At 41.4% G+C, this 23,674-nt stretch overlaps 2 protein-coding genes across 12 annotated transcripts in view; both read right to left on the bottom strand.

Annotated features, from left to right (window-relative positions):
* Window positions 1–6: 6 nt before the first annotated feature.
* Window positions 7–7,472, bottom strand: zfyve21 (zinc finger, FYVE domain containing 21). 5 transcript variants are annotated; one of them, XM_020588716.1, is made up of 8 exons: window positions 7,252–7,472; window positions 5,936–5,986; window positions 4,994–5,162; window positions 4,390–4,465; window positions 3,505–3,596; window positions 2,820–2,873; window positions 2,001–2,131; window positions 7–1,057 (listed from the first exon to the last, which is right to left on the bottom strand). In XM_020588716.1, exons 1-8 carry the CDS (start codon window positions 7,426–7,428, stop codon window positions 1,022–1,024), a joined length of 786 nt encoding a protein of 261 aa, XP_020444372.1. In that variant the 5' UTR covers window positions 7,429–7,472; the 3' UTR covers window positions 7–1,021. The 5 variants fall into 5 exon arrangements, with proteins under 5 accessions (XP_020444372.1, XP_020444371.1, XP_020444374.1 ...); XM_020588715.1 differs by lacking the exon at window positions 7,252–7,472 and adding an exon at window positions 6,427–6,881; XM_020588718.1 differs by lacking the exon at window positions 2,820–2,873 and having other exon boundaries at window positions 7,252–7,470.
* Window positions 7,473–11,699: 4,227 nt separating this feature from the next.
* klc1a (kinesin light chain 1a) overlaps window positions 11,700–23,674 on the bottom strand; it is a 33,867-nt gene continuing 21,892 nt past the window's right edge. For 2 of the 7 annotated variants that reach the window (XM_020588707.1, XM_020588708.1), the window contains exons 14-16: window positions 16,740–16,873; window positions 13,562–13,628; window positions 11,700–12,371 (exon numbers count right to left, since the gene is read on the bottom strand). In XM_020588707.1, coding sequence (XP_020444363.1) covers window positions 12,306–12,371; window positions 13,562–13,628; window positions 16,740–16,873 — 267 coding nt within the window. In that variant the 3' untranslated portion in view covers window positions 11,700–12,305. The other 5 variants (XM_020588712.1, XM_020588714.1, XM_020588710.1 and 2 more) reach the window with 4 other exon arrangements.

Here is a 23,674-nt window from a genome sequence, read left to right as displayed (position 1 = left end):
CTACATTCATCATCAGTTTATCCACGAACAGGAGACATGAATCCACACTTATATCTGTTTATACTACACGTGTTATAAACAATTTATTAAACATTTATACGCTGCTGATAAACACTAAATAGGGGGATTAGTATTGTCGTAAACAGCTCAAGCTCCTGACACCAGCTGTGTTCACACTGGTTGTCATACGAAAGCATCTGTTACCACATGAAGTGGCAAACTTCTATTCCATGTGCTTGTGCTGAGCCCTCTCCTGCCCTCAGTCTCCACAGAAGCCAACATCTCTGTTATCTGGGTGATTAAACAACCTGAAATGCAAAGTTCACCAGACACAGCTGTTTGTCTAAAGGGTTTCAGGGTGGGTCTGACCTTCAGCCTAGCTGAGACCACGCTCTCTCTGGAACAGCTGGGTTCTGTGTGAGAGAGACCCTCAGTGGAAGCAGAGTCAGCAAATAAAAACGTCTCTACATCCAGAAGGTGTCTCACCACTAATAGAAGGGAAACTGAACTTCAGCATATAAAGTTACTGTGTCTTCATAAAACAGCCGTGCCTCTGTCTGAAGCTACAAAACGTACAACGTCACATTATATAGAAAATAAAAGAAGAGTAAATGTCAAAGCCTCCCTAAACCAATGCACACTAACTAGTGTTGGAAAGCTGTTTCCTGCTGTGTCGCTGCTGAGTTTGTTACAGTTCTGTGTGGAAACATTAATGCTGCACACCGTGATTTATGCATCAACTCTAAGAGGATTAAAGAACTCTCTGAGCGATGTACAGCTGTGGTAAACATGGTGTCGAAGTGCCTGTTACAGAGGTAATAAATTGTTTCTATAAACATCTCTTTCTTGTAAAAATGACCATGGTAAGAACAGGTCTGAAGAAGTGAAGAGGAATCAGACAGGTAAGCTGAATCAGAACTGGCGTTAATATAATCCAAAAGATATCAGACCCAAACGAGACGGGGTCCAAAACACTTGGGTGTGTGCTGCCTGGGGGTGAGTCCTGCAAAGCGCCTGCACCTCACTGGTCCCGAGCTTCATACAGCAGCTTGGCCGCCTGTGGGGAACACGGACATTAATGCAGGGTGAGAATACACAAGAGGTTTTCCTCTTTAATGTGCAGTTAGAGCTCTTCAAATGCACAATAAAGTGCCTCCTGGTTCCTCCTGCACATCTTTATCAATCCCTGTCATTTATTACAAATTGTGTGCATCGTAACACTTGTCATGTTTTTTTTTTTTAACATGTCTCAGTTGGTCTTTGTTGTGATGCTGCAAAAAAAGAAATCCTATAGTGGAACAACAAAGATGTGAAGTGAGCTGAGTGCAGCCGTCAGATGTAAAACCACCTGTCGACAATGTGTTTGGTGTGCGAGGAAGGAACAACACTCGCACAACGTCAATACACGACAGAAAACAAACCCAGAAACTAAACACTGAATAAGAGCTCTTCCATTCTTAGACTCCAGTTACCAGGACAAATGTCATGATAAGAAGTTAAACCTTCTGTGACTGATGTCACCTGCCGAGCCTCGGACAGGAGGCAAAGCTCTTTGTTTGCACTCTAATGTAAGACGTTAGGTTCATGTTGGACAAACACATGACCGGTGTCGCAGTAGATTTTTTTGTAGCGGTGTTTTTCCAAGTCCACGTGGGCCGGGCAGGCCTATGACCATGACACAGTAATAAAGTACACAACATCAGTGCAGTGACAGGGATCATCCCATGTCTCTTATACAACTGTTCCTCACTCCTCAACCCTTATTCTTGCTGTGAGGGTCGAGGAGGCTGCTGGAGGAAACATGAGCGAGGATACATGAGAGCATCCTTCGCAGAAGTCTTCTATGGACCGTTATGCTCCTTTATCAGAAATTGGTGAGTGGATGCTTCAGATTGAAGGGGAAAAAATATTTCCTCAATTCAGGAGAAGACGCAGAGGAGGGAAACACGGAGACTTGGGATGAACCCAGACTACGAGCATGTATGTGTTGTTTATTGCACCTTGTGCATGGCAGCCAACCATAATGAGGCCGCCTTCTTGTCGTCTGCTGCCTCCACGCGGAGCTGCTGGGTGTCCTGAGAGCCCATCGGCTTGTAGTGGAGCAGCATGCCACTGGCCCGTGACGTCGCTCCTGCACATGCATGCATACACACACATACCTCTTAATTAAAAAAGCAAGAATGATGGACTATACTTTCAAATAACAGTAACTCTAGAGCTGCAGTAATTAGTTAATGGATCAGTTGATTGAAAGAAAAATAATCTGCAAATATTTTGAGAATCAATTCATTGTTAAAATATTTTATACTAAAATGGAACAAAAATTGCTTTTCTCCTCCTTAAACATGTTTTAAATGAAATCAGACTGAATATTTTTGGGCTTTGAATGTCTGAATACGTCACTTTGTGCTTAGAGAAACGTTTTCCTGACATTTTTATGTCTAAAACAATTAAAATGCCAAGACACAAAGAGCGTTTTCTCATGAGATCACCTTCATGCTTTTCTATTCAGCTGAACATGGCAGTGTCAGTAACCATCCCTGAAAACGATGAATCCATGCACAAACACACAGATGTAATAAACAGGAGATGCCAGAGGAATAAAAATAAAAGTGTACTGGAAGTTCAGAGAACAGAAAAAGAAAAAGCGACATCAAAATAAAATGAAAGTAAATCGGGAGCAGCAGACACAAGTCAAACACTAAAATCTGATGGGAAGTTTGTGGTGAGATGTTTTTTGCCATTATGCAGGAAACGCATGAAGACGTGCACAGTGAGAATGAAAGCAGCCTGACAAGGAGTAGTGAAGTAAAGCTAACCTTCAGAGACATAGTGACTGTCCAACAGGCTGGTGTAAGTGTGAATGTCATTCTCTGAGCCCGGAGGAGAGGAGCCACCAGAGGCGAGGCAGCACAGGAGAAACCGTTTGTTAGTGGTAGTTCAGAAAAACAGCTTTTAGTGTCAGTCAGGAGAAAACATCAGCTGGTTAGTGGATCCATGTCACCAGCAGAACCAGAGAGACCAGAACCTCCAGCACAGTGGTGCAGCTGTGCTGGTCCACAGGAAAAAAGCCACTCAACATAGTGCACAATAGTCCAAATCATGCTTCACGGACACAGTGACCTCTGACCACCAAAATCTAATCAGTTCATCCTTGACTCCAGATGGACTTTTGAGCCAAACCTAAAGAAATTCCCTCAAGGCGTTCCTGAGATTTCACAATCATGAAAATCACAGGCACGGAGGCATAAAGAGCCACAGCTAGAGACATCTGTTGACATGAGCTCTCTGCTCAAATGATTATTTATGTTGAACATAAAATATGATCTTACTGCCAAAAATGAGGAAGGCTGAACTACTCACCCATTTCTATGGTATCAAACTGAATTCACACTGCTCACGGTGCGTGCTACAGACATCATGTGACAATGCTATGCGACACAACGCTGCCGGTGTGTGCTGCCCTTAACACCCGCATCTGTCCAACTCTACACAGCGTCTCACCTCCAGGACTCGCCCCGTCTGTCAAAATCTGCATGCTGGAGATCCGAGACAGCTCCACCTCGAAGTGACTTTCACCGTCAAGGAACAGGTACCTGATGTTTGGGTCCGAAAGAAGATGACAAATCACATCAAATGAAACCAGTCTGACATGGATTTGTCACTATACGAAGGACCAGTAAACCCATCTTCTGAAATGTGTCTTAGGTTCTGGACATATCCAACATCTTGTACCCTAACACATGATATAGGAATGTGCTTGAAACATTTCCTCAGTTTCACTTCCTCACTCATAATGACAGTAAAATGAGAGAGAAGACCTGACTAAAAGTCTACAGCAGCACTAGTTTCCCTGTGAGACTCCGACACTTAGTAAAACCCAGAAAACTAAACTGTTCAGTGGAGGAAAACGGAGACACCATGTTGCTGTTTTTATACCCTTAAATACGATGAATGTAATGTGTTGAATGTAAGTTATCAGAGGCAAATTCACTCGAATGACAAAAGAAACATGTTTCATCTATTCCCTTGTGGTACCCAGCTACGCAGGTACAGCAGGTTCAGTGTCACTGAGGTTGTGGGAGACCCGTTTCTGCCTCCAGCCCAATGTAAGCGCTACCGTCTGTGCGACACGGCCCTTTCTTCTGAACAGGGTCCCTGTGAAGACTGCTCACACTGAGGTCTGTTTCTGGAAGGAGATGCTGCTGCTACGTTCTCCAAGAAAAAGCCCTTCAGCTGTATTGTGTTTATTTGGTGGAGGCAGATATCTCAAAACATAAACCTGAAACTAACAGTCTGCTCAGACACCAGGAGCTACAAGAGAGAACATATTGCAATTTGGGTGAACTGACCCTTTAGTAAGGACAACGCAGATTTGACAGCGCTCACCTGTGGTTGTTGGAGAGGCGACACGTCATGGTTTCAGACTTCTCAGACGTCCCCAGGGTGACGACAAAGGTGCCTCCTGAAACAGAAAATGCGTAATGAGCAGAAAGGCCTGGAACAGTTACATTAACTCTGCAAACATGTTTCTGTCGAGAATAAAAATACAGAATATCTGCAGCGTTATTCTTCACCAGCAGTGAAACCACAAGAAACTGTTCACAGTTTTCCAGATTTTCCACACAGAAAGTGTCAGAAAACACTAATATTTATATGAAACCATCACAGACTACTGCTTTGCATTTCCATTTTGTGCTGCTCATCAGGTTTTATGTCACAGGCCCTGCAGCTCTGATGGATTTTCTATTAAGAGCTGCTACATATTTATAGCTACACACTGACCCATGCTCAGCAACAGCAGAGCAGGACACTTTCAAATATTATTTCAGAAATGATTTTGATCATATTTGTGCTTCCTGTTGGGTGTGATGGACAACAGCATGGCTCGTGCACAAACACTCTAGTTATTCTAAACATTCTAAAAGCCCTTATGTTTCTTTAGTCTGAGTGAAGCTGCTACACAGTTAAAGACAATGAACCAACCTCTCACCTCCCAGGAGCACTTTGAGCTGCTTGTCATAGAACTCCATCTCTTTCTGCGACACCAGGCTGCACTCGGCGCACTGTCGCACCGGGTCAACGAAACACATGCGATGCAGCGCCACCTTCTTACTGCAGCATTTATCACAGAAACACCGGCCGCAGCGCCGACAGTGGTGCTGCAGAAAACAACGAGTTACAGTCAGTTTGTCTGTTTGGGGGTACAGAGAATTTGTGACCCCTAAGTTTCGTCAGCGAGTCCCGTCTGTACAGCTTGCTCATAGTTTCTGCTGGAATCTGAGCGAACTGACAGGAAGTGCGGCAGTGTGAGCTGAGCTGACACACAAAGTCGCTGACACTTATCCCCACAGTGCAGATCTACTGAGGTCACTGGGCACTTTCTTAAAAGGACAGGAAAATATTCCATCTGTTGGTCAAAAATAATATAACCCATCTCACATCTAGTGGATTAATTAGATTTTTGAATCTGCATTAAATGCAGAAAAACAAAAACTGTTGTATTAAAACTTCAAAATAAATGAAGTGAGCAATAACTGAGTGACATCAACAGTACAAAGGCTGTTTACTGAGCGACTCCACCTGTCATTTAGCCTTTTTATTTGTTCTACACAGCAGATATGCATGATAAATAATGTGGGTTGTGAGTTTTGAAGACACCAGCTACTGTTTAAGGTTCCTATAAACAGACAGTGGATTCTGAAGAACATGTGCCCACAAGCGAGCAGAACCAGAGACCCGTTATTATGAAGGTAGTCATTGGAAAGAAACATCACAGGAGCTGTCACTGTGTTTTCAGGCCAAAATAAAAATAAAGTGGAAAAAAAAATCTTCTCAGGTTTCAAAATATAAACAACATAACATGTTCCTCGTGTTGTTTTCAGAGTCAAAGCTGTGATTTGCTGTCACGGTCATGTTGCAAGACAAAACAGACCTTTCTTCTTATGAAGTCGAACTTGGTGTCGCACTGCATACATCTGGGGCACTGAAAGACAGGGAGAGAGGAAAAACAGGATGTTACACAATATGCTGAGCTGGGCGGATTCAGAAGCAGCTGGATGAGACCACAGCAGCTCAAACTATTTCACAATGCCTGCTCTTTTAGCTCGCCTGACACCAAGTAAGCTGCTAAATTAAAACTAACTTTTACAAGTGTCTGGTTGATTTGTTCAACAACTGTGATAATCAATATGGTGTTAGATGAACACAGTTAAAGATTGTGATAAATGGAGCATCAAATTACTTACAACTGTAAATGTAATGCAAACATAATGTAGGAGGAGGAGTGGAATTAAACTGCCCAAATATGTTTTGTGAGTGAAAAGGATCCAGATGTTCTGCACCCTTTCCCAGTAGACAGGAGCGTCTCTGGTGAATTAAAATAAATTCTGTTCTTTTAAAAGACTTTTAAACACCTATAATTACCTTGGCCCTCATATTCAAGGCTTTTCCTCTCACATAGTGTTTGCAGATCTCCTGAACTCGGAACCCACATGATAAATGATTAACTTTGGCTCTGTGACCTGGCAGAGCTACAAGCGCTTCAGCAGACAGTTGGTGTTTGTCTCCTGCTGTAGTTTTACAGCACTGACAACAACAGGGCATTCACACGGACAGTGAACTACTGACTGTGCACGCTCACACTCACTCCCATGGCATGGAGAGCTAGCATAGCAGCGCTCGAGCTAGCTAGGTGAGGACGCAGCTAATACGCACAACAACACATGCACTGTCACTTTAACGACCACTTGTTAAGATAAAGATCACAACTGCGCGTGACAGCTAGTCTCTTTGAATAACTAGCTGGTTATCGGACACGCTCCGGAGCTGCCAGATTGACCGCGAGCGCCTGCAACGCCCAGTTCGGGGTCCAACTGCGCTGGTCAGCTACGTCAAGTTCACCACAGTTAACACCGGACGTGAAACAGTTTGACTTTAAAAATAAAAGCATATGTCTGATGCTGTGGAACTTTTATTTTATTAAGTACAATAAACTAAAAGTTTCCCAAAAATCTACGACTACGCGCACATTTGGACGTCCTTTTATAAACGTTTTCTTAATTGTTCTCCAAACTGCTGAACGAGAAGCAACCTTCAGCATCCTAAAACGTTTGTTTAAAAAAAAAAAAAAAAGCTGTTGTATCTTGAAAATCCCAACCGGATACCCTATGTTTAATATCTTAGCTAGCTTCTCTCATCCGTATCTCCGATAGATTCTCGCTGTCAAATAAATGCCCCCGCTTGCCTCACCTCTTTATCCGGGACCCACTGCGGTTCGTCCAGGGAGAAAGGGCTGTTAAAGGCGCCGTTTTCTGGCACCATGCGAAGTCCACTGAGGCTCCGGACCAGTTTCTTTCCCTCAGGCACTGAAGACATTTTCACTCCGCAGCACTTTCTCCTCTGCTCCGTACAGATTCTTTCCACCATGTACTCCCGTGTGAACACTACCCCCCTGGATGATTGGCAGCCTGGTGAACCAATCACACCATAGATTTGATATCACGTGTTGCGTCGGGCAAAGTGGAATGTTTAGACTTTTACAACCGCACCCGAAAATACACGTACTGCTGGAGGGACACGACGGAGAGAATTCATTTGGTTCCTCTTCAATAAGCCCTTATTTTAAAATGTACTCTGATGCCACAAAAAATAGTCATAGCATTTTGTTGGTTTATTATCTGCTCACACTGGTGGAAGAAGCAGCCTAATTACTACATCACAAGTCCCGCAGTCAAAATGTTACTTTAGTAAAAGAGTAAACATCAGCAGTGGTGGAAAGTAATTTCACTTACTCAAGTACTGTACTTGAGTACAATTTTAAGATATTTGTGCTTCACTTAAATATTCCAATTTTCTGCTACTTCAAAAGTTGACTTCACTAAATATTGTTCTTACTAAACTGAGTAAAATGTCTTAGTTTTCTTCAACCATAAACATCTTAAAAACCACAGTAGAAAAGACAAAACTTTGACCATTTTATTCTTCAAATACAATTAAGCTGTATGATAGTTAGCTGAACAAACATCACTAGTGCTCATGTAAAAAGCAGGTGGAATAGCATTTTAGTCTGCAGACAAACCCTCCATAATTACAGTGCACTTAGATCTGCTGAATCTTCGGGGCCCATTATTTCTACTTTTTCACACTTTCTCCTTTGTATGCCAATGCTTTGCTCCTCCTCTTTGCTACCAGCACATGTGGGGCAGCAGCAGTCTCATCCATGAACATGCATTTACTCCATAAATGAGTTATTGTGAGGACGGTTGTGTTTCATATTAAACACAGAGGGCAGAGCTCTACACTGCTTGCAGAAACACAATGTCTTCAAACAACTTCATGTTACACACCAAAATAAGAGGAACATGTGAAGCCTGACATTCAAAAGTTGTAAACTTTCCACCAGGGCACTGTAAAGGCTCAGAGTTGTGGAGCGCTGCACAAAGAGGATGGTAACCGGCAGATTCTTTTAAGCCTGCTTTTCTACCAATGCAACAGGCTGCAAGGTTTGTTTAGAAAAATCAAGTTCATGTGTTTGTTTTCCCCCAAAATGGTGCTGGTAAAACTTCCAGTGGTAAAAAGGAAAACAATAGTATCACTGGATGTTCTCATCTTTTGGTATAGAGTTAATGCACAGGCAAACCTGCTGATGCACCTGCTGGTAAAACTTCCAGTGGGAAAGGAAAACAATAGTTCACCTGCTGTTTAAGGCAGAGATACATGTTCTTTTCTTCTGTAAATTGAACATTTTTAACTTCATCAGACAAAACAAGACAACTGATGATGCCAACTTGGCCATTTTTTGGCCAAATGAGGAAATAATCAAAACAATAATTAACAATAAAAGTATCCTACAGCCCTAAACACTGAAAAAGATCTTGTATGATTTCCCAAAGCTTTGTTGGGGAACATAACTTAGTCCTCAGAGTTGTATGACCAAAACATTATAACTGCAGCCTATATTACTAAAACATTCAATGGAATATTACATATTTATTCTAATTAGATTTAATCAGCTTGTCTATCAGTGTGGCTTCAGTTCCCACTGACCACTGATACAGAGTAACTCAAGTCATTTGCATTCACAAATGTATGGAGGACTAATGTGATACTCAGGCACGATTGACTGATTGATTACAATTTAGCAAAGGTCAACTTTCTACATTTTGCTAAAAATTTAGGAAGTACATCAACTTTATTTGCTGTTATGAGGAAGATCAACTTCTGGTCAAAGTATTTTTGCTCTTTAGCATCTCGATAATATCTGAAATACCTTATTTAATTTCAACTACTGTGTTTATATCACTCCAGTTGTTGTCCAGTTCATCAAAACCACTAGATATTCTCATGTGCCTTGTTACTTTATGGAGCTTCTACTTTAAAACAATAAAGAAAAACAAGCAGACCGATCAACAGTCAACAAGAACACATTTGACTCTGATCTGTAAAACAAAATCATCATGAAGAGAAAAATTCCAAAATACAATATTTGACATAAAAATATCACTACAAATTTGACTAAATCATTACTGACAGAAAAGGAAAAAATGATTATTTTTATAGTTATCAATATTTTTCAGGGCTTCATCGTTGTTCTAATTATTTGGGAAATGTCCACAGATCGTGCTCTTGGGAAACAGTCTACAGCAGCATTTTAGAATGAAAGTCTTCAAACAGTACGATCTTTATTGTTCTAGAGGGCGTTAATGAATTCTCACCAGATTTACATATTTTAACCAGATGTAAAATGTTTTTCCAACACAAGCTTGCATCGTAGCCAAAAACTAAGAGTTTGTGAAACTTCTGCAGGAAAAACCAACTCCAAAAGAAAATAACTGATGATAACGGACATGCCTCAGTGACGGAACCCAGTTTGATCAGGACCAAGTCAGTCCAGAGCAAAATGACGGGTTTGTTCTGAGAAAATCCTTCAAAACTAAAGCCTCTTCCACTTTTATAGCATGAGCTAGAAAATGAGTTGAAGTGATTAAAGCAGCAAAAACTTCAGTCCAAAGAAGCTTTTGAGAATGTTTACAGATGGACACAGGTTCTGTTTCAGGCTGAGTCCAGAAAACTCCAGCACAGAAAACTGGAACTGAAGCAACTGAACCTTAACGTTTGTGACCAGTAAATATGATAAATGTTGTACAATGTTTTTACAAAGATCAACTTCTAACCAAACCCTAGAAAGACTCTCAGAATTCGAACCCTCAAAATCTTTTGACAAAAACAAAGTTATTACATTATAATGAGTTCTTCCACATTTAAAAGTGCGTTTGTAGTCTGTTGTCAGGGTTTGTTCTAATGCGTTAATATAATTTAAATAATTCCAGTTTTAAATAACACACATGTTCTAAGTTCAAAGTGAATCAATGGAAAAATGTAAAATCTATTTATTCAACTATATATAACCAGCTATATAGAAGAAAGCCCCCTCCCTTTATTTTGGTAATAGCAAATACATACACATATATATATATATTTTACAGTTGCAACATTTCTTTTCTGCTCAGTAATACTGTAATTCTTGCATAACGTTTTTTAAATAATTCACCATTTGTTGTTTTTGGTTGGATTTGTTCAGCTTTACTCACGTGGTAAAGTGTTGTCTTGAATAAACACTACCATGCCTGGATGTGCACAAGGTTGTAACATTTCTCCTGCCATATCGTGTGAAAGTGCGGAGTGTTATTATTAATTTTGAGTCAGTGTGTGAAACTACAGCCTCCATCCTGAGTCGGCCTCCGTCATGTGCCAATAAATTCAACGATCCAGCTTTTTTATTCTGAAGCACTTTGTGCTTCAGGAGACCGTGCTGCTCTTCGCAAGCTGCAAGAAACAAATATAATTTACAAAACATCAAATGTAAACATAGAACTTCATACATCAGAAACTAAATCTACAACCAACATAGGATGGATCTTTTCAGGGGATCAGATCCTAAGAAGCATTTGAGATGCGGGTTCCCTCAGCAGGTTTCCAACGTTTTGGTCAAAGTGTTTTTACTAATTGCAGAAAATACCATCTGCAAGTTTCAGTTTTTGTGGTCCAAAAGTTGTCGAACATCTGTTGATTTGTGAGAGTTTTTCTACTGAAAAAAATTGTGTAAATGCCGTAAGTTTGCTCTGAAGCCGAAAGAATGAAAAACCCAGTTCGGAACCTACATTGGAAATCTGCAGAGCGAACCAGAGCTGAGCTATCGTCCACATCTGCCTACGGAAAGACGTCATCACTGGACAAGTTTTCTGCAGAAGTGACAGTTTTAGTCAAACATTGCTCAGAGGCAGAACTGTTCTCATTGTGGGCTGAGCTAGTTTCAGACCTGCAGCAGCAAAGAGACGACTGACTAAGTATAAGGACTTGTCTTTAGGGTTCTTTGGGTACATCTGATCGTGGAAGCTCAGACTGTTGGACGTCACTCAGATCCCAACTTGGGAGCTTCAACGCCAGTTTTGAATTTTAACACTAATCTCGACCAAATGACTTTTAGTTTATAAAGGTGAACCGTCTAAAGTGTCATTAGGAAAGTTGAAGTACAAACTGTGTCTAACATGTTGCTCCAACATCCTCCATAGCTGTTCAACTGGGCTGAGCCCTGGTGACTGGGAAGGCCACAGCATCTGGTTAACAACATTATGGTTCTCCTCATCAGACCAGTCAGGGACCCCTGGTGTCCTGTGGATGGGGGGGGACTCTGTCCTCCTGGAGGAGACCACTCATTGATTAAGGCTGTTCATTTTGTTTGTCACAGTCTGTAGATTTCTTCTTTTTTCAATCATGACTCAAAACAGTCCGTCCTCAAACAAAGCGTTGCTTCAGTGATGGCTGAGCACTTTAACTTAAGGTTTGTAAAGGATTAGGCTTTTAACCAAAACAACAAGCTCGTTCTTTGCCAGTCAGGTCTGTCCATTAGTGAAGCTGAGCTCTTTGCTTTCTCTAACTGGACCAGTGAGATCATTTTGTTTTGCCTCTATTAGAAATGTTTGTGAAACTAAACCTTCACTCTGCAGCTGCCTTCGTTCAAGCGACAGCATAAAATATGAACAGGGACGGCTGTGAGAGGCCGTCGCCCCCCACGAGCACACACTCACCAACAGTACATCATAGTGGCAGAAAAGGTTTACAAGTCAAAACACCCAAGCAGCTCAGCGTGTGTTCACATAACAGAAGCACAGAAACACCACAAACCTTTCAAAGTGCAATGAAAGATCACAACCTGTGCACAAACAGCTATTTACACTGAGGGGCCCCTGCCGTCTGTTGGGACCTTTTAGCCTCCGTCTTCATCTTCTCGCACTCGAACACCTTCAATGCGCCAGGTCCATGTGGCTGGCGCTCAGGTCTCGACTTTTTCTCAGACGATTATTTTGTTCCTGCAGAAAATTTAGTGAGACGAAATGAAATTAAAAGTCAAGAAGTAACCAACAGTCTCTGTACTTTTGTCCTTCCCATTTACATACATGGGGGGTGTCAGAATATTAGGGACACATCACCATCTTTAACTATGACCTCAAAAATAACCCATATATACATTTTCCAAAAACTGAAACATTACGAGCTTCATAAACACAGAAGTTACAGCTGGATGTCATTCACCTGTACAGGTGTACCTAATAAAGTGCTCAGGGAGTGTACGTCATGTTTGTAGCTATTAAATGTATGTAAGGATCCTTTTACAACATTCTTACAGCAAACTCAGCTGGAAACGAGGTTTTCACCTCAGTAATGGATTTAGCATCATATGTAGGATGTGTCTGCACAAATCACTTATCTCACTGTGTAACCACAAATACTTCACGTTTTAAGTATTTCAGGGGTAAAACCAAGTTTTCAGGGGCTTTAAACACTCGGTTGTGTCGGTATTAGACAACGATACATGTTTAAAGTGTGAAATACGTAAAAACATTCTCACTGTTAATAATTAGTGCTGATTAGTTCCAGTAATGACAGAGTGAAGTTAGTCTGAGTCACTAGTGTCATGCCTTTCATCATTAATGAGTTTTAGTATTTTATTTAGTGTCATGCCTTTCATCATTAATGAGCAGTGTGAACTGACTTTTAGTATTCTATCTGCAGAGATCTGGAACTTACACTGTCCATGTATTTTGGAGTAATCATTCACTGTAAAACTGTTTCATTGCCTGATAGATTTCTTAATTTTATAGGTAGTCTATAAAACTGACAAACACCCCGTTTCTCAGAGTTGTGCCATCTGCCTAACAATCCCTCACATGTTCACTTTACAAAGCCATATAACAATAAAGGTCACCGTCACCTTGAGAAGCTGAAATGAGAACATCTAGCATTTTTAGTCAAACAATAAATGATTATAAAAACTGAAATAAATATGCTGTTGATTTGACAGTTTGCTGATGTAACAGTTACTCAGTTTTCTGCTGAAGGTAAATAAAGCTCAATGAAAAAGTTCAATCTAGTCATCAACATATTTTTACTGAAGCATGCTGGGGGCTCTTTCAGTGATTCAACTTTGACCTTTCCATTACAGGACATTATGGCCCCATCACCAGCAGGTTAAAGAGAGAGTCAGGTTCAGGCTCCTTACTTGGTAGAGGTCGCCCGCAGCCTTGTCCACCACGTTAAGAACCCCCAGAGAGCTGGCTCGCTTCAAGCTGCACCCAGGCCAGTGACATGCAGGGAGGTGGTAGGGAGGCAGGGTTGTGGGGTGGAGAGGCAGGTGTGAGGATGAATGGATGGATGTACGTACGTATTGGTTAATGACATCCGTGATATCACACACGTTAGTTTCACACAAATGTTTGACATGTAAACTTTATGAAATTTAAAAGGTTAAATATAAACTAACGGCGCCACCCCGTGTGATGTGTCGAGTTTAAGCAATGGAAATGTAGGTAAATGATTTTGGGTTGCCAGGTTGTGTAAAATCTCTCTGACAGGTGTTTATGTTCCTCCTGTACCACAGTTTGTTTTTGGGTTAATCCTGCTTCTCTTATTCAACCTGGAAGTCTTTCTGGTCCTGAAGGACATGTCAAAGTGAGGATCAAGGATTCTGAAGTCTCTCATATACGGAAGAGAATCCGAGTCGACTCTGAAGTCAAATCTTTTACAGCGGCCTTGATCTTCTTCTTCTTCTTTCGGCCGATCCCGTTAGGGGTCGCCACAGCGAATCATCTGTTTCCACCTAACTCTATCCTCGGCATCCTCTACTCTCACTGATCCTCTTCCATATTTAGAAGCACTCCTGTTTCTTTTCCTTGCATCTTAGTCTCGCCCACATAAGATGTGTGGAAAAATGAGACAAGGAATTGAGGAAACATGTTTCTGGAGACGTGAAACAGTCGGGGTTCCTCCAGCAGCCGCCTCAGTTGAGGAACAGCAACACTCACATATATGGGAAGCAGCATTTGCCTTTTTAGCTCCTTCCTCCACCCTTTCCATGGACTACTTGACCCCTGACCTTCTGGTAAAGTGCTGCTGAACATCTAGATCAAAAGTATTTTTATACCTTTTTCAATTAAGTAGCAAAACACTTTGGAAACCAAAACCTTGAAACATGTGACCCCGAAACTGATTTACTAGGAAGAAGTTTCTATTTTAATTGCACATTTTTCACAACCTGGCAACCTATGAAAAAACGACTTATACACATTAAAGTGGTGTCAAGATTTGTTTTAACTGAACTAAGCAACAGTATTTTTATTAGTGAGTTGTACAGTGGTGTGTGCAGGAGGCTGCATGCCAGTACAGTTCATGCATGCACCAACATTCATGCTCCAGTAAGGGCACGCTCAAGCGCACGTCCATTCTGACAAGAACCGCCAGTCACTCCTTAGTCCATTTAGCACCATCTCCTTGTACAATACAACCATAATACAGAGGTACTGGATATCAGTAGTGAGGAGATGAATATACACAGTGACCTGCCTTGGAATCTTCATTTAACACACACACAGCAATGTGGATTTTAAAGCTAAAGCTAAAGCTCAAGCTACGACCAGCACTGCTGCTGCTTTTCTCATGGTATCTGTAAGAAACGCACTTAATGTCTTGTTAAAATGGACATTTCTGCAGTGATTCAACATTACTGGGAGCCCATCAGCTGTCCTGATGATGTCAGAGAGGCATCATCATCATATCCAAGTGCCGCACAGTAAAGACGCTGGAACCCAGTGAGCACACAGACGAGGCATGCAAAAAGACATTCAAACGAAAATATTTATTCATAGACAAAAATCCCACACAGCTGAAGATTCAAAACAAAAACATGCAGACAAGTTGGTAAAATTCAAAGAGGACCCAAATAATAAAAAACCTAAGCTGAGCAGAACTGAACTATATTTCAAACCAAGTGAAATAAATAGTCCAAAACCACACAATGCAATAAATAGATCCAACTATTAGAAAAACAAAAAGGTGAAACAGGCAGAGAGATTTCAAAGCAAACAAAAGCTTGTGTCCCATCGCAGATGCTTTCTACACATCGGCTGTCACAGCACGAGTGAAGCAGGATTTTCCCATTTCATCAGCAGGGCTCAGCACCGCGCCGCTTCTGACAGGAAGGGGCGCCTTCACGTGTCAGTGCTGCTCAGGTTTAGTCTGGACAGCCGAGTGTTTGGGCCGCTGTCGGGAAAACCACTGGAATCACAGGATTCACTAATAAAGCTGAAATATCTCAAACCAAGTGTCGTGTGTTTGACTCCGACGCGCTGCTGCTCATGTTCAGATCGTATTTAAAGCCACAGACGATCCCTTCACTGTCGCGCTGCGTCAGACAAATGTGTAAAGTTCACAACTTTTTACTCACAACACATAAATATCTTGTATTAGTTATGACTTTTTCCTCATATCAAATCCTTTTTCATGAAATATTGACAATTTCCTTGAAATATAATAAAAATCTTTTTTCAAATGTTAAAGTAACGAAAATATTTTCTCTACAAAAGACAAAATATTACAGCCTTTCCTAAAGATATTAAAACTTCTTTAAATACTTCCTTTTTTCAAATGCTTTTCTCCTCAAAATATTAGAGATATTGACTGTTTTCTCTACAAAAGATTTACAACTTATTTCTAAAGACAAATATTAAAACTACTTTCATTTTTTTCTCCAAACATTTGTCAAAACACTTCAGTGTTGTCCTCCACAAATTACCTCAAGATATTCTGACTTCATAATACGACGTACTGAGACTGATGCCTTTAACTTCTTCAAAATACATTTTCACCTTTATCTCTTTTTTACTGAATGATACATTCAAAATATGACTACTTTTTATTTATAAACTCAAAGCTCTGTGTACTATTACGTGTACTTCCCTACAAAATGTTTATGCCTTCTCCAGGGAGGAATCTCACTGAGGTTAAGAACTTTTACAAGGAAGCCCTGTTCTCCTCACAGTGGCCCAAACACTCGGCTGTAGGTCCCGGAGCAGTGGACGGCGTTTGGCTCCCGTCACCGATTTAAAGAAAGAAATTCAAATAACCACTGAAATGGAAACATGGAAAAAGGTGCACTAATGATATGGGAAAAAGGAACGTGTGTATGTGCCAGTTAAAAGCTCATTTTATGTGCAAACAGCTTTAGAGTTACACCACTTCAGCACCAGCAAAGTAGAGTGAATCCCTTCTTTAGTTTTTGGTTAGTACACCAACCGCGGAGCTGAAGCTGGAGGCCCGGCTCGATCCTCCAGGCCCCCGCCGCATAAAGTGAGAGTCACCTGTAGCAGGTCAGTCAGGTGTCAAGGTGGCAGGGGGGTAGTTACCCGGGGTTTTTGGGCTCGCTGTCTCGTGACGAGCTGCCGCCTGTCAGCTTGCGCACGAGTTTCTCGCTGCTGCGACGGATTGACGCTCGCAGTTTGCTGAAGGAGCCGCTCCTCTTCAGAGAGCCAGAGCTGTCCTGATGGGAAACGTCACAGGGTTACACTCATCCGCACACAGTCCTCTAAATGTACCCCCCCCATGTACCACTGGTCAAAAGCCAATACACACACACACAAAGAAACGTACAGTATGTGGGGTGAATAAAGAGCTGGACAATTTCTCATGCAAACTGTCGTGTGCATACGTAATGCAAATGCAGATGCACACTCAGGTGTGGCAAAGCTCCAGACTCAGGAACCTGTGTGTTGTTCTGAGCAGCTGGAAAAGGCCCTGCACACTCACAGGAGCTGCACCTGTTAGTGTGAGACAGATTCCACCTTCCTCTGTCAGTACATGAGATCAGAGACTCACGTGACCAGCACAGTTTCACCACCTCCAACTTCAGCACAGCTCTACTAAGGAACATAAACAGCTCTGAGACTTTACTGAGTGTGTCCAGTTCCAGGCACCTAAACGGACCGGCCGCTTCTAACCAAGTGTTGACCTTGATTATTTCAACATAACCAGGAACCAGGGGGGGGAAATCAGCCCAGCCTCATGTTCGCCACAACACTTCAGACAGACCAAGGCTGTGTGGCTATTTATTTTTTGTGTCCTTGTATAAGGACCCTGAACTAAATGACTGACTTTCTGTTTGAGCAGGCAGACTGTTCATGGTCTGGACTAGAAACTGTGCTGCCAGTGACTTTTTTCCTAACACTCCACAACAACGATATTGTAAATCAGAGGCCAGAGTCGAACAGCTAGTTTCTGTGGCTGAGTAAAGTCGGACTAAGGAAGAAGCTGAGCACAGTGGGAACCCAATCAGACGTCGTCTCCTCAGCATTCCTGTCCTGCAAAATCAGTCTCTGTCCAAGCTAACCTTTAGAGTTTAAACAAATCACATTAGCGACCGACAGCTACAACATATGAAACTAGTATTAACCTGGTTAACTATCCTAAAATCCCTCGGCACTACTTATTTTTAAGTACAATTAAACTACAGTTCATTTGAGGTCAAGGCTGACGTATTCAACTTGCAAATACAGATGGCAGTAATCACAGAGAAACACTAATTTCTCCTACCTAGCATTTATGAGCAGGATATAGACATTTTAAATGTTTAATACACACTAATGAAGTTTTAAGATGGTGTACGTATTAAGGAAATTGTCAACTAGTTTCTCTCTCACAAGCTAATGCTCCTGTATGAACAGATACAGAAGAAGACAGTAAGACACTTACATCGTCTTCATACCACTTTCAATTGTTAATATTGAGTTGATTTATTCCTTATGTTACACAATAATGTGCTACAAATCATTTATTAACTGTTTATATGCTGCTTATAAATGCTAAACAGGGAACTTAAAGCTTGAACAAACACGAGGATCCTTCCATCTGTCAAACACTGAGTGACATCTGGACTGAGAAACACGTGTTTCACCTGATGACAACACTTTGTAAATGTGCTCCAACAACTACTTTTTTATTATTCTTGTTACTCACCAGCAGAGATTTACACTGATATGTGTTGATACATGTGGGACAAACTAATAGCGGCAGAAATGATCAGTTGATTAAAAACAAAAACTGATTCTTCTGCCTTTAAAACTATTTGTACAACAAAAAGCTCCACTCTGTGGTGAATCAGAGCAAAGTGAACCGTCTTCACAGTAGAGTTTGTTTCATAACCTCTATGAAAGAAACTGAAACTGTAGTCGGTCTGAAATCTAAAACCAAATTGTTGTTTGTTCCATTTTTATTAACTAATTTCACTTCAAAGATCAATTAAGATGAGGAAGTGATGAAGAGACCTAATGATTTGGTACCAACTTCTGTTTTCAAACTGCTCTGGAGGATAATGTTTTATCCTTCAGGGACAAATATGCATTTTATCTCCTGAAACGTCTCGTCCACACCTTATAAACATTTATTCAACGAAGACTGAAGGAAAGTCAGTTCTTGCTGTTAACGAGGACGTGGTAGTACATGGAGTTAGTTTCATGAATTTTCAACAGCTGCTTTGACTCCACCCCATTCAATGTGCAGGGCAGCCGGTCAGTCTGAGCACCAAGAGACGCATCGGTTAAGAAGGCACACACAGAAAAGAGGGAGCACACAAACAGGCCACAGGCGCAGGTTCAGGTGAGCCAAGAGTTGAGGTTTTATTAGAAGTTAAGAAAGTGTAAGATGCATAAACAGGATATGCAGACAGTTAGGAGCAGGAGCCAACAGAGAGACAAGGAGGCCAGTTCAGTTCCCAAAATCCAACAAATGAGACGCTGCCCTTACATCTATATACAGAGCTATACAGGAGGTCAACAGGCTGGATGCACCATGTCTAGGCTTCACTTCTTTCTCTACACGTTTTGACATTTAGTGGGAAACTTTCTACTGAAGCAGCTTCATTAAACATCCACCTGAAACTCCATTGTGCATGAAACCCATTACCTTTTATGTGACAACACAACACTGAAGTTTAGTCTGATATCACTGTGAACAGATGACACAGCACAGATGAGCCACTACTGACTAAACTCTAATGGAAGAAACCTACAGAGCTACAGTCGACGGCGCTCCCGATCATGCTGACGAGACGCCCACGTTATTTACAGCACGTTAAGTCTCTATGAGCTGAAGATGGTTTCAGTTACCACTAATTATTTAAGGTGTTAATGTTGATTTAAAATGCATAAACCATCAAGGACAGATGAAACGATGGGGAGGGAAGGAGCTCTAACTCTGATCATATCATACCTGGAGACGCACCTGAACACATGGACGTGCACGTAAATACTGTTTACAACATGCTGTGAATTTTAGATTTTCCTTTTGAGGCCATTCAGTGTTTTTTTATTCTCTTTACAGTTTCATAGATTTGGCTCTGGTCCCCTACAAGTCCAAACTAAACATGTCTTTTCAGACACACTACAACTGCTCACACTTTAACAGGCCACATGTTAAGATGATACTGATCATCCTTAGTCAGCGAAACATTTTGCAATAATAAATTCACGTGTTGAAAAGGATTAACTACATTTTTTGGAGTTTCTGTGGACTAACATGAAGCAACTTAAACACTACTGGCTATGAAACCATTTAGAAATCAGCATATATTTTCACTCTTAAACAGAATAATTATCCCGACCCACGCTGTGATGAAAACAGGTGAAACTTTTCATGTTAAAGTTCAGGGCTCTCCTTTTGTTTGCCTGCTAGTGTCAGAAACCTACGGAATGAGTCTACAGCCAGTGTGAGTGACAGCAGAGAAACAGAGGCTAGTGTTAAAGGACAGGAGGAAGAACAAGGGAAGGAGCACAAGATTAAAGAAGCATCACCCCAGTCCTCCCCCACCCACTGCAGATATACACAGTTGGGTGGAGGAAGCAAGAGTTTGGATTCAGACACATGGGCCGTCTCCCCCACAGAGAGGAGGGTGTAACATTATCGCTCTGGTTCCACCCGACGTGGAGAGTCCTTCTAGAGCCCAGAGGTGGTGGAGGAGAAAAGAGGGGGGAGAGTCGAGAGCTGAAGAAAACTGCAAAGCTGAAGGGCTGAGGCGAGGCGAGGCGAGGCGTCCGTCATGCAGAAGCTACGTTTTTAAACCAGTACAAGGCATCTGGAGTTATGCCTGTTGTCAGACGGGAGCAGGAAGAGAAAAAGGGAATATAAACAGTGAAAGAGAGAAACGTCAGCACGATGAGATATGGAGAGAGAGCATGAGAGGAGAAATTCAGGAGTGAGGAAGATGGAGAGAAGAAAGAGGGAAAGCAACAGACTGATCAGAGGTTACCAACAGGTTTCACAGGTCAGACACAGGAGTTCTCCAACCGTCTGTGCATCACTAATCAGCTGGTTGATTTACGTGTAGCTCCCTCTACTGATGCCGAAATGAAAAATGACCATCACTTAGTCGACAGTCAAAGTGTGGATGTTTGTTTTTTAGCACTTTATGCCTCCTGCTTGTAAAGTGCTCTAAATAATCTATTAATAAATTATTATTTAGTGGCTTGACCTGCTTCTGGGTTTCCTTCCATTTTTCTTACAAAGTTTAACGTTGAGGCCGCTGATAACAGTCAGTTGTTATCAGTCAGGTTCCTTAAAGACCTCCTGCTCCTATATCTTATAAAGTCAAATATTTTACAGCCTTTAGTGTATAAAATAGATTCTGACAGTAGGTCTGAATCAGAATCAACATCTTTTTGTCACCTGTGATATTCCAAAAAATCTAAATTAAAGTTTTTGTCTGCTCCAACCTACTTCAGTTTCTGCTACAAGAAAAATACCCCGAGTGTGATGTTCATTTCTAAGCCCGCCAGTCATTTTCCACAGTGCAGACGGCCTCGGGTCTCGGCCCCTGACTCGGTAGCAGAACCAGCTGATCATGCAGAGAGAAGACACACAGCTTATTAAGTGTCTGAACCGACTGAATGAACCTCACCACTGCTCCGCTCTCATCGAGTTTCATTCTAAATATCAGGTTTAGGATGTTACAGCTTTTGTGGTTTTCTTCTTGCTACAGAATCCAATCAGATGCAGATATTCATTCAAGGTTCCTCTTTTTACTGAGGGCTAAAGGTAATATTATGTCCAGCTGAAACGACTGTGACATAATTCACAGACCTCGCCACCAGATGGCGCCATCACACAGTTTAACTAGCTGGAGCACACTGTGTCTGTATCTGGAAGTTTCAAACACACTTAATGAGAACAAGGTTAAACTTTGTTCAATCAACACAAAATAAACAGAGGAAATGCAGGCAGGGACACATGGGAGCAGCCAGACAGAGCGAATACTTCACATGAACTAGTGTTTGTCCTGTTGGTTGCTCATCTAATACTGAATACACAACAAGTAGAGCTGCAACTAATGATTATCAGTTACTCTGCTGATTATTTTAGGAATTAACCAATGAAGTGTGGTGTCAAACAAAGACATCTGAAAATTAAAATGTTCTGTTTGAGCAAGAGTGCATTTCATTCATCACAGAGAAATAAAGAAAACACTCACATTTGGAACCAGCACAAGTTGCTGATCAATTAACGAACTAATGTTTTAGGTCTAAACTAATTTTCATTCTGTTGTTGTGTTATTCTGCTGAGAACGTGAGTACGATGAAACCCAAACCATGATTTCACACATTTACTAGGGATCACAAACCTTGGAGCCAAGTGATCATCAGCATTTATTAGGTTTTTGCTTTTTTAAATTGAGGTTCTATATGTGAACTTTTACTTCACACCAGCTTCACTTTCAGCTTCCAGCTTATCCAAGCATCCACTGAACTGCGTTTCCTTCCTCTCTGGCTGCTAACATGCTGACTAAGCAAGCAAAGGAAAAGAATCAAGATCTGAAAAATCACACTTCACTGGACAATCTCAGGCAACACCTCATCACACAAACACAAAGAAGAGATATAAACAGAGGTACGTACAGCACAGTGGACAAGGATCACACACAGGAGTACAGTACAGAGCCCAAGTCGAGTCAGCGAACAGACTGACGAGTCACGGCGCTTGGCAGTGGACTTATTTATAGCAAGTGAGAAGAAAACTGTGCCTGTGACAAGAGCTGAAGTGGAAGTGATGGTTTCTTTGACAAGTTGAACGGCAGATGTAGTTTGACAACTGCAGCGAGGCAGTGGAGGGTAAACACACCTAAAGCCTTCGAACACCAGTGGTCTAAGCTAAAACACTTTGCAGTGTTCGTCAGTGGCATAGTTCAGTGATGCCAGTATCTCATAGCGTGGCAACTGGTGACCATTTTCATTATCAATTACCCTGCTGATCATTTTTTATATAGATTTAATAGTGAAATATGCTGTCACTAGCTCTTCAAGTGTCTGACCAGCAGTTTATTACCATGTATGTCTAGGAGGCATCTAACCTACAAACAGCAAATGTTTCTCACTTCTGGTCATTCCACAATAGTTAATGATTCATTTTGTCATTTCAATAATTAACTAATCAATGGCACCATCAGATTTTCTAAACATATTTACACATATTGTGTATTTATATTAATTATTCTGTGAATAATAACTATCCATCCACATATACTGACTGTACTACACCGGTACCATACTGTACACAGCATTCTAACTTTTTGTTATCTGGATATTTACTACTGGTTTCTCTGTAACCTGTTTCTAACTGCTCCTCCGCTCATCTTTTGTTAAAATGCTCAAGTCCCCTTCTCGAATTAGTTAAATTAAATTTGATATCAAACAAATAAAACATGAATCCACCTGCATCTTGTATTCCTGTTGATTTTGTTAGGTTAGGTTCAACAGGACTGAGGAGCAAAACACAAACACTATTATTAAAAATGCCTTCCAGCTAAAGCTCTTCCCAGACAAGACTCCTTTCCTGATATAAATAGGTCCAGAGATCAGCTGTATGCCGACAGGACACACTGACGTGTCTCTCACCTAACCTCCCAGAGCCAAAACCTGAAGTACAGGGGGAGATGCTGATTGGTTGTTCAGGGCACTATGACTACTGTTGCTATGTGAGCAAGTCAGGAGCAGCCTTTTAGAAACAAGATGGTGATGGTTAGCGGCCATCTACATGGTGTACCACTGAGAAAACACTGCAGATAGGCCGAGATGAACCAGGTCAGTTAGAAACATGGCTGTGCAGCCGAGAGGGAGAGGTGGATGAGTCAACATGTGGAACTAGTTAAGTCAGCTGGGAAACCTCTACAGAGAGAGAGAGTTTAGTGGAAGAGTGTTTAAGACCACACTATAGCTGAAGCACCTACTGTCAGTGAGTGAAGATTCAGCCAAGTGAAGCTTTTCACTTGGTCTTATTAATAAAAGTCAAGGTAACGGTA

Source organism: Monopterus albus, unplaced genomic scaffold (assembly GCF_001952655.1).
Source record: "Monopterus albus unplaced genomic scaffold, M_albus_1.0 scaffold601.1, whole genome shotgun sequence".
In the NCBI taxonomy this organism is placed as follows: Eukaryota; Metazoa; Chordata; class Actinopteri; order Synbranchiformes; family Synbranchidae; genus Monopterus; species Monopterus albus.
The sequence above is the reverse complement of the archived record's forward strand: the minus strand, read 5'-3'. Positions and strand labels throughout refer to the sequence as shown.

What these genes read in the sequence shown, in the direction of transcription:
- zfyve21 (XM_020588715.1), bottom strand. Translation starts at nt 6,606, where the DNA reads ATGCCCTGTTGTTGTCAGTGCTGTAAAACTACAGCAGGAGACAAACAC. An exon ending in CCTTGAATATGAGGGCCAAG is followed by an intron (nt 5,987 to 6,426) that starts GTAATTATAGGT and finishes CCTGTCTTTCAG; the next exon opens with TGCCCCAGATGTATGCAGTG. An exon ending in GGTTGGCTGCCATGCACAAG is followed by an intron (nt 1,058 to 2,000) that starts GTGCAATAAACA and finishes TGTTCCCCACAG; the next exon opens with GCGGCCAAGCTGCTGTATGA.